The 11,375-nt window shown below is 44.8% G+C and overlaps 1 protein-coding gene across 1 annotated transcript; it reads right to left on the reverse strand.

The window, feature by feature from the left end:
• Positions 1-406: 406 nt before the first annotated feature.
• LOC127671058 (retinol dehydrogenase 16-like) lies at positions 407-8,159 on the reverse strand. Its single transcript, XM_052165725.1, has 4 exons — positions 7,826-8,159; positions 2,445-2,706; positions 1,096-1,259; positions 407-639 (listed from the first exon to the last, which is right to left on the reverse strand). Exons 1-4 carry the CDS (start codon positions 8,136-8,138, stop codon positions 422-424), a joined length of 957 nt encoding a protein of 318 aa, XP_052021685.1. The 5' UTR covers positions 8,139-8,159; the 3' UTR covers positions 407-421.
• Between the last annotated feature and the right edge of the window lie 3,216 nt (positions 8,160-11,375).

The following is an 11,375-nucleotide window of genomic DNA, read 5'->3' on the forward strand; positions in this document are numbered from 1 at the left end:
ACTCCCCTCAGACCCCACACCATGGTCACAGGTGACTTCAGAGCAGGGACACTTCCATGCTGCATAGGGGTTTTAACTAGCCAGGGCATGTGCATTTCATTCAGAGGAGGACACAGGGCAGTGCTGGGCACAAGCTGGGCACAAGCTCTTCATTTGTGTGGATTCTCTCAGTAGGCCATGATGCTCAGAGCCTGGGTATCAGTCAGCGCTTTTGTATCTGAGTCCCTAGGTAGAAATTTTTTTACCTATTTCATTGGTCATCACCAGCTTTGAGTACTATCACAGGATAATTAATGAGATCAAGTGCGTGGAGTAAGAACCCCAGAGTAATGATGTCCTTCCCTCGACCCTCCTAATTCCCTCTAAGGATTCCCTTCCTTACACTCCCTACATATCTCCAATTATACACATAGGAAAGACCTCACAGGGCTTTCTCAGGCTTTGGAGAAGTCCAGTAGAGAAGGGCGTCCACAAGGAAGGTGGGCAGGTAGCTCAAGGGGAGGTAGAAGAGCTTGGCATCCCAGCCAGCTGAGTATCGGGTGCGAGGGTGACAGGACGTCAGGGCGTGCTCCATGCAATCCGTCACCACAGTCAGGTCCTTGTTGCACCTGTGGTCCAATCCGTTTAGCATTTTCAGATCTATGCAGAATGAAGAATTTTTTAGATCCCACCACTCCTGTCTGACCACAACATAGAGGAGAATGTCTATTCTCTATTTCAGAGAATCAAATCTCTGGAGCCCAAGCCAAGTCTGTCCAAATTCCTGAGAAGGGCCACAAAGAATCTTCAAGGAGGAATGGAGCCCTCAGTTACCAGTGTCTCAGCTCATGGGAAGTGCTGGTCTCAAACTGCCTCCCATCCCTGACTTCACTTGCAGCCCCATGATCATGAGAAGATCAGACAGAACTGAACAGCATGCTCTAAAAGACAAGAACTTATTTTCTGACCCCATACACAAATGGACCACCACCCCTGGGAAATGAGTCTACATTACTGTTCTTTGGGGATAAAGAGCAAGGCATTAGAAATACAAATAAGAGCACGGGGTTAAGTGTTCAGGACTGGACTCTGCTTTGGTCTTCAGAGCTCACTTACAGGATGCCAGGTATTTCTCGCCATAGATCTCCCTGACTTCTGGGCTGGTCTGGTCCCACAGCATCTGGGCTTTTGAGGACAACATGGCACTGTCACTCATAGCAGTCATGAAGAAGCCAGGCTCTATAATAGCCACCTTCACCCCAAAGTAGGAGAGCTCCCTCCTGCAAGACAGACAGATGTCAAGGGCTTCAGAGGACTTTCAGTGAGAACAACTTGATAAGGGTACAGTAGTGTGCCAACAAGTGGTGTGGTGAGGAAGGACCATACCATTTGGATGTGCGATGTGCAGGAAATGAGGAAGATTCCTGTGATAAGGGCATTGCCTCTGTTCCCTTGGACGTCTCACTAAGTATTTGTTGTGTGTAGTTCAGTGGCCTAAAACTGAACATTCTGGTCTACTGCACTGTGTAAGACCTTTCTAGAAGTAGTGCAGATGCAAAGGATTCTAGTCCTCGTCCAAAACTCCTTCACCTCACTAGTAAGTCTCCATCTACCCTACATCTGTCTCAGGAAGCTCTCAGGACACCCCCCAAGTTTCTTGCTACTGCCGTCTCCAGAGAGCAACCCCCTGCATCCAACTCCCTCACATTGCCAGGCTCCCCTTTCCTTCACCAAATGGCTGCCCTGGTTCCATCCCTTGGAAGGGTTGCAGTGCCAACAACAGGAAATGCATAGGATCTAGGTCTCCACTAGTCTTCCTTTGTCCACCTGATATCCACCTCCTTCCATATCAGTCCTGTCCATTCTCCAAGCAGAATGCAGGTACACATCCAGACTCCAGGTTCCAGGTTCCCATGTTTACTCCGATGCAGTGTAATCCTGTTACAGGACCCCCAGCAAATCCAATGGCTAGCATTGTGATGACAGTCCAACAGCCATGTCCCAGGTCTTCCCTGTCTCCTCTCTCACTCTCTTAGTTGCCATGAGCCTTAGGTCATGATTGAAGCACATATGTTATGCGAGAATGTGCTTATTGTGCATGCTACAGGGGCCTGATATCTATCTGTGGAATTGAAAGAGATATTCACTCCAATTCAAAAACAAGTTCAGCATATAGAAGTCAGGGGAATGTATTTTTCACCCAAAAACCTCACAGTTACAATCCTATCCCAGTAATGTCCCCCAATGCCCTCCCTCGTCCATAACAGGGGAAATGAACTCAACTCATGCCTCAGTCATGACCTATTCTAGAGACATAGAAACGTGCTGCCCAGTAAGTGATTCAGTGAGGGGAAGGTAAGGGAGACCCAGGCCCTGAGTGCCCTCCCCATGATGGGGACTTGAAGAACATGAGTAAATAAAAACCCTAGTAAAACTCCCCTGAGGGACCCCTTCCCTTCCAGTACCTGAGGGAGTCTGAGAAGGCCTCCACACCATACTTGGAAATGCAGTAACCACCACAAACACCAAAACACACTCGGCCCATGATGCTGGAGACGTTGACCACACGGCCCCTCGCCTTCCTCACCAAGGGCAGTATGTTCAGGGTTACCTCGATCATACCCAGCAGGTTCACATCCAGGACACTTGCAAAGTTCTGTTTGTTCATCCACTCATTGGGACCCGAGGGGATGGCGATGCCAGCGTTGTTGACCAGGCCCCAGAGTCCTGGGGACAGTGGGAAGAGACACTGTCACACAACACAGGTTTAACTCTGGATGAAATGCACATTCACAAGGTAAGACCTTGGTGACACATTACTAGAGAACAGGAAGTAATGAATAAGAGGAGGGTATGCACAGGGCTGGGGACCTCATGCCAGAGACTGCAGGCTCACAGCATGGACACCTTCATCCATTAAGTCTTCCTGGCCCAGCTCCATGCCTGGAATCAGCCAGCAGTCCCTTCTCACTGGCTAAGTTTAAGAGCAGAAGGTGGAATCATGGCTCCCCTTTGTTAACCTGGACACCATGAAAGAATGTGTCTTACAAGGTCATGCCATCCTTGTGGGGATTTTATCCTTTTCCTTTTAATGATCCTTTGAATGGAAACAGCAGCCATAGCCTCATATATTTAAATGCTTAGTCCTGAGAGAGAGGCAGTGTTTGACAGGTATTAGGAGGTGTGGCACTTGTTGGAGTGGGTGTGGCAATATTGGATCATGTGATACACTGGAAGTTGACTGTCCCAGGGCCTTGCTGGTCCTGCTACCTGTGGATATAGATCTCAGCTGCTTCTCTAGCTCCATGACTGCTAGACCACAATTTATCACTTGATAGTAACAGTCAAAAGCTTTCACTGTATGCAGCCAAATTCAACGATTTATCTCTAAGAGTTAACAAGGTCATGGCATCTCTGCATAGAACTAGAATTCTGTCTAAGACCATTGTACGTTTGCCTTACTCAGAGCAGTTTACACACATGAGGACTGCTGCTCACACGAACTCATGGAGACTGTGGCAGCACAAGGAAGCCCTGCACAGGCTCAAGGGGACAGTGACCCAGCACTGAGGAGGGAAAGTGGACACATGGTCTAACCTCTAACTTATAACTGCTGCCCAAGGGAAGGACAGTTTTTTGCATTGTAGTGTCAATGGTGCCTTGTTTGCCTTTTATTGTGCACTGTGTGAAGATTCAAATACTATTTTCTGTGGCCACTATATCTGGTTACAACCTCTACTCAGCCTATCTAGGTATAATCTTGTGTATACAACAGCTTTCCAGTTATTCCCTGAAGTGCCAGTAAAGAGACCTTAACAACCAATGACTGAGCAGGGAGAGAACAGGCTGGACTTCCCCCAGGCAGGGCAGGGAGCTGGAGAGGAGGAGGTGTGGATTAGCCACCTGCAGAGAGAGAGACTAGGAGACACCAGAAGGAAACACCTGGAGCACAGGAAGCCTGGGATGCCTGTGTCTGGGATTTGGCTGGGAGCTTGGTCTGTTAGGATAGAAGATTCAAACAGAGTAATACAGCTCAGTAATTCTGCCCTTTAAGCATGTTAAATGCACAACTTAGTCCAGTCTCAGGGATTTGCGAGCTAGCTGGGTAAGAAGCAAAGTGTAACACTTATTAACAAGGCACTCACAGAGCCTTACACCCAAGAGGGCTGGTATCTCCACTAAAGAAACTCCATGAAATTTTGGAGGAACAGGGAAGCCTGCAATTTTTTCAGAATGTTTTGTGCTGGCCTTTTGGCTTGTAGTTTGTCTGGTGGTTTCTTTTTTCTTTTTGTCTTTTTCCTTTTATTGAAAAAGGAAGTAAAAACATTTTATAATAAATTGAAGATATATATGGAAAATATTTCTGACAAAATTGAAGAAATATAAAGAAAAACAGGTTAAAATTGACAATTTTCATGGAAAACTAAACAGTAAAATGATAGACATAAAGACCATTGCTAAATTAATTGAAAAAGGAAGTAGACACATTGTATGATAGAACGGAAGATTTATGTGGAAAATATTTCTGATAGAATTGTAGAAAAATATAGAATAACATGTAAAAATTGAAGATTATCATGAAAATTTACACAGATAAAATGGTAGGGATAAAAATATTTCTCAGTTGGTTGAAAGTAGAATTATAAACATTTTCTGATAAAATTGATGGAAAATATCTCTGATAACAATCAAGAAATATATAGAAAAACATGTAGAAACTGAAGATTATCAGGAACAATTATACAGATAAAATGATAGGCATGAAAACATTTCTAAGTTGATTGAAAGGGGAATTAAAAATACTTTCTGATAAAATTGTAGATCTCCCTGGAAAATATTTCTGATAAAATTCAAGAAGTATATAGAAAAACATGTTAAAATTGAAGATTATCATGGAAAATAAGAGATATAATGTTTATATATATATATATATATATATACACACATTATTAAATTAATTAGAAGGGGAATTACAAACATTTTTGATAAAATTCAAGATTTACAATGAGAATATTTCTGTTATTCTATGACATTTTATTGGAGAATTGAGTCCATTGATGTTAAGAGATATTAAGGAATAGTGATTGTTGTTTCCTGTTATTTTTATGTTTATGTGGTTACTTTCTTTTGGGTTTGTTGGAAGACTACTTTCTTGGTTTTTCTAGGTTGAGTTTCCCTCCTTATGTTGGCATTTTCCATCTATTATCCTTTGTAGGGCTGGATTTGTGGACAGATATTGTGTAAATTTGGTTTTATCATGGAATACCTTGATTTCTCAATCTATGGTGATTGAGAGTTTTGCTGGGTATAGTAGCCTGGGCTGGCATTTGTATTCTCTTCAGGTCTGTATGAGATCTGCTCAGGATCTTCTAGCTTTCCTCATCTCTGATGAAAAGTCTGATGTAATTCTGATAGGTCTGCCTTTACAAGTTACTTAGTGCTTTTAATATTCCTTCTTTGATTAGTGCATTTGATGTTTTGATTATTATGTGACAGGAGGACATTCTGTTCTGGTCCAGTCTGTTTGGAGTTCTGTAGGCTTCTTGTATGTTCACAGGCATCTCTTTCTTTAGGTTAGGGAGGTTTTCTTCTATAATTTTGTTGAAGATATTTACTGGCCATTTAAGTTGTAAATCTTTGCTCTCTTCTATACCTATAATCCTTAGGTTTGGTCTTCTCATTGTGTCTTGGATTTCCTGGAGGTTTTGGGTTACAAGCCTTTTGCATTTTGCATTTTCTCTTATTGTAGAGTCAATGCTTTCTATGGTATCTTCAGCACCCGAGATTCTTTCTTCTAGCTCTTGTATTCTGTTGTTGATGCTTTCATCTATGACTCCTGATTTCTTTCCAAGGTTTTCTATCTCCAGAGTTTTCTCCCTTTGTGATTTCTTCGTTGTTTTTACTTCCACTTTTAGATCCTGGATAGTTTTGTTTAGTTTCTGCACTTGTTTGTTTTTGTTTTCCTATAATTCTTTAAGGGATTTTTTGTGTTTCCTCTTTAAGGGCTTTTACCTATTGACCCATGTTCTCCTGTATTTCTTTAAGGGAGTTATTTAAGTCTTTCTTGAAGCCCTCTATCAGCATCATGAGATACCATTTTAAATCCAACTCTTGCTTTTCCAGTGTGTTGGGGTATCCAGGACTTGCTGTTGTGGGAGAACTGGGTTCTGATGTTGCCAAGTGCCTTGGTTTCTGTTGGTAGGGTTCCTGTGCTCGCCTTTCACCATTGGGTTATCTCTGGTGTTAGTTGGTCTTGCTGTCTCTGGCTGGAGCTTGTCCCTCCTGTGGGCCTGTAAGCCTGTGTCCATACTCCTGGGAGACCAACTCTCTTCTGGCAGGGTCTGTTCACAGAAGGCTGTGGAGCCGCCTGGCTCCCTGGTGCAAACGGAGAACTGTTGACTCTTATCCCAGCAGCTCCATTTATCTTATGCCCTGGTGACCTCCTAGCTGTTTGTTCTAGAGGAAGTTGGAGATCTCACCTTTGAGCTCACAAGTGAAAGTGCTGCTGGGAGATCACTCTCTCCTGGCAGGCCATGCTCTGAAGGCTGTAGAACCTCCTGATTCCCAGGTGCAAATGGTGGCCAGAAGACTCTTGCCCCAGCAGCCCCACTGATCTTATGCCCTGTGTGCTCCTAGCTGTTCTCCTCCAGAGAGAAGCTGGAGGTCTCACCTCAGTGCTCAGAAGTGAAAGCCCTGATGGAAGATCACTCTCTCCTGCCTGGCCTTGCAGTGAAGGTGGTGTCTTGTACTTTGTTTTTTATGTGATTGTTTTGTTTTTTTGTTTACTTGTGTGACTTTTCCTTGTTTTTTTTTTTTAATTTTGTTTTTTGTTTTTCAGACAGAGGGAGACAGAGAGAGAGAGAGAGAGAGAGAGAGAGAGAGAGAGATGACAGACAGAAAGAATATGAAGTTGGGTAACTGGGACATGGGGAGGGTCCAGGAGGATTTGGGGAAAGGGAAAGCATGATCTAAATGTTTGCATGAAAAAAATTAATAAAAATATACTAAGCAGATATTCTCTAAATGGCATCGTGGTAAATGAAAAAGTGGAACATTTTTCTTTTTTTACGTTTTACATTTTTAAAGTGGAAAGAAACACACACATTAAACATATAAGTCAAAGAATTACTAGTTATTATCCACTCAATAGTAAATCATATTTTAATTGGAGTTTGACACGACTAGAGTTTAGAGAAATAACTGTTTCCAATTTATTTTTATATAAATTTATCTTGTAAATAATAACATAAATAGTGGAGAGAGAGAGACAAAGGGAGAAAGAGATTGATAGGCAGTGGTGTGTGTGTGTGTGTGTGTGTGTGTGTGTGTGTGTGTGTGTGTTTCTACATGAAGGGAGATGACTTCCTACTTTTACTGTCCTAAGGCATCCTTGGCATTGGGCTCAAGCACGGCAGTGACTTTGTCTCCCTGTAAAGGTTCACAGGGAGAACACAGAACACGGTCCAGAGCAGAGAAAGCAGATGTACTCTGACACATGACCTTCACACAGAGATCAGTCCCCAGGACCCCAGAGCTCTCCTCCCTCCTCACTGTCTCTGACCTAGGACTCAGCAGCCAACAATCCAGTCTTTCTTCTTACAAAGACAAAGAGGACAGAGAAGAGTTGCAAATGAAATCTTCCCGAGGCACCAGCCGATCAAGAATACAGGACTTGGAGGACTCAGTGTAGAGATAAGAGGACAGACTGATGTGCTAGACAAGGGCAGAGTCTGCAGTAATAGCAACTCCACCCTGACCCCCACCAGGAATCCTTTCAGGACTACACAGGCCTTCCCTTCACACACAGACAGAAAGCAAACAGCACAGACAGGGCTCTCCATGGTACCTCTGCTCCCAACACGCTCCTGCACCCACTGAGTGGCTGCCACAATGCTCTCTGTCTTGGTGACATCCAGGATCACTGTCTCCAGCCTGTCAGATGTCTTGCTCCTCAGCTGCTCGGCTCCCTCCTCCGTCAGACACGTAGCCAGGACCCTCATGCCTCTCCTGTCCAGCTGTCTGGCCAGCAGGTTCCCAAAGCCCGAGTCACAGCCCGTGATGAAGACATACTTGTCCTGGAGATGGCTCACCACCTGCCTCTCCCTGAACAAGCGCAGGAGCTTCCAGAGGCCCACCAGTGCCACCAGGTACAGCCACATGGCTTGTAGAAGACAAGCAGAGAGAGACAGTCTGCGTCACAGTGAGCCTGGTGTTCAGTTCACAGAAAGTGTAGTCATCAATGACTCCAGCCCTCTGGTATGCAGTCCTCTGCATTTCTAATTTTTAATGCTTCACTTTTCTAGTCTTTGACCTGTCTGGAACATAAGACTTATAATGGTCTTTGGCTCTCCCTAGCCCAGTGCCAAGGAAAACACACCTGACTGTTCAAAAACACAGGTCTATTCTGTTATGATCTTTGCTTCCTGTACCCGTTTGGGAACACAGGGGTGTGACATTGCACATGGCCCATTGTCCAGCCCCACACTCACCTTGTTTCTCTGAAACTTGCAATCTGAAACCAGAAACCAAGATGTTGTGAACATGAGAAACTATTGGTAACCTGCAGTTGGACTCGGATAACTTACAGGAGAGGACAGGGAGAGCTGGTGCCCTCCTAATACCACAGCTCCTGGGAAGGTAGAAGGGCCAGCCCCAGACACATCAGGACTCGCAGAGTTGATATTGGGAATAAAATGACATTTCCTTTTTAAGTCGCCCTTCCCCTGGGTGCCAGGATTCCAGCAGACATGAGCATAGATTTCTTGAGTTGTGACTTCAATGACTGTCCTTGACTCTCCTGAGCCAGGATTTCATGCTTAATTTCTTAGGAAGCATTGTTCAGAACCTCTAGAGTAACAGGTAGAGCTCGGCATCTGGCTCCTGGCTTTGAGGATTGCCTGACTGACTCTCTGATTCCAGCTCAAACTAAATCTGGGGCCTTCCTTCAGGAATGATGCCACAGTTCCCTTACCTAACACTTCCACAACTTTCTATCCCAAACTGTAAGGATTCAGACACACCTTGTGCTCTTAAGAACCATGTCTCTATTAGAAAGAGTGCCCCAAATACAGGATTGATGTCACCTCTACCTTAATGTCTGGGCCTATGTCATCAGTGGGGAGTGATCTGTGGATCTATAGCTGGGCCACTCTCCCTCTACATGGGTAGCTTGTCCCTGGGTCTGCTCTGCATTTGCCCTGCTCTTCCTTCTGCCCTGTGTCTGATCCTGTATGATGTACTGGTGCTGATCAGTGTCCTCCTGGCTCCAATCCTGTCCCTCCCCCTGCTCCTGCAGAAGGTACTAGGACATGCTTCATGTGGCTGCTAGCACCTGTTGTAGTCAGGGTTTCTATTCCTGCACAAACATCATGACCAAGAAGCGAGTTGGGGAGGAAAGGGTTTATTTATCTTATACCTTCCACACTGCTGTTGATCACCAAAGTAAGTCAGGACTGGATCCTAAGCAGGTCAGGAAGGAGGAGTTGATGCGGGGGTCATAGAAGGGTGTTTCTTACTGGCTTGTTTCTCTTCGCTTGCTCAGCCTGCTCTCTTACAGAACCCGAGACTACCAGCCCAGGGATGGCACCACCCACTAATTGAAATTAGTGAGATTGATCACTAATTGAGAAAATGCTCAACAGCTGGATCTCATGGAGGCACTTCCCCAACTGAAGCTCCTTTCCCTGTGATAACGACAGCCTGTGTCAAGTTGACACACAAAACCAGTCAGTACAGCACCTAACAGGTCCTCTTAACCCTAGCTCTGAATTGCATTTTGCAAAATGTAGTACTGGGCTTTCTTGACCAAAGTACACGCAGATACTGCTTCTCTTAGTTCCTGTATTCCTTCACCAGTGAGTTCTCTAGAGTATTCCTTCTGTGGTCCTTTCCCAATGCTCTCTCCTATAGTCCGTTCCCTATCAATTCTGACAGGAATGGGGACTCTTGTTGGATGAAGGTCTTCTGGCACACAGCAGGATCTAGATCTTGCCCTGGAATTTCTGGACAAAGTCAGAATAGGAAAGAGGATGAGACTCTATTGCAAGAGCCACAGGATTGAGGAGAAAGCCTCAGAGACACCTCCCTGATTCATGGTGGTTCCCTCAGTCCATCCATCCCTCCTAAGATTCTCCCATAAGCTAAATGACAGTGCCCAGCTACTCCCCTTCCATGTCCTGGGTAGAGGTGGCTGGTCCCATTCTAGGCCATAAGCTGTGAAAATATAACAAGGCAGCTCTTTTGATCTCTGAGCTGCTCTGATCCGCTGAGGTAGATAAGAACCAAACCATCTCCTGAGATCAGGAGTCCAGTTCAGTCAAGGGGGAAATACATTCTCCTAAAAGGCAGTGTACCTCACCAAACCCACCCTTCCTTCTTCATGCTACGTTGGGAGCAGTGGAGCATAGAGTCAGTGCTACAAAGGGGAGAAACAAGCCGACTCTCAAGACTGTTTCTAGGCTTGATCACTTGCTGTCCCTACTCAGTCTTAACTGGGAACCAGAAGTGAAAATCTATTGTGTTCTGATGGCTGTGGATCTAGAATTGGAAGCATGGGACTTGACTGGGTACAGTGCAGTTCTAATGCATGAGTGAGTGAGAAAATCTCCTGTGGCCACTTGAGTCCTGTGTTCATCTGAGTACAGTGACTCATCTGAGTACAGTGACTACAAGAAAGAAACCTGGGTGAAGAGGAAAGGGGGCTCCTCCAGAAATGTTGGAGGCAGCCTGGGATGACCTCACAGGACACTTCTTGCTAATTACACATTGCTCTGTCTCATCATGATCCTCTTGGGACTCTACCCGTGCTTAGGGCTGTGGATCTGACCTGGGTGCCAGCGCGATGCTCCAGAGCCTGCTGAGATGGGTCCAGCCTCCTGCCCAGTGTCCTCACAGGCTACAATGTGCAGAGATGCTGTTGGATTACTACAATGAGATTTATGTAAAGATGAAGACAGTAGGGCTGGAGACTACAAAGTCCTGGTAAACCTGCCATGTGGTGAGACCCATCAAAATAATATCAAACCAAATGGAATATAAATACATGTTTTGTAGAAGTGAATCCGCCATGAAGAGCACTTCATGCTCTTCTTTGGAACCACGATTTATTTACAGACATCCTTCTCCTCACCTCTGAGGGAACGCCCACACATGAAACGCACAGGCACACACACATAAGCTCAAAGGTCCTAAAGCAAACCTTTCAAAATAACATAGGTAAAATGAATGACCAGGCACATGATATAGTAGAGGAATTTCTTTTTTCATTAAACCAAATCTCACAAACAAATTTTCATAAACAAAATTTCATATTGTTTCTTTACAAGTTTCTCCTCCAGTGCCTCTGCCCCAACATATCTCCTGAGAGAAGAGGAGTGAGACATCTATTGAAACCCTTT

This window comes from Apodemus sylvaticus, chromosome 20 (genome assembly GCF_947179515.1).
Source record: "Apodemus sylvaticus chromosome 20, mApoSyl1.1, whole genome shotgun sequence".
NCBI lineage: Eukaryota > Metazoa > Chordata > Mammalia > Rodentia > Muridae > Apodemus > Apodemus sylvaticus.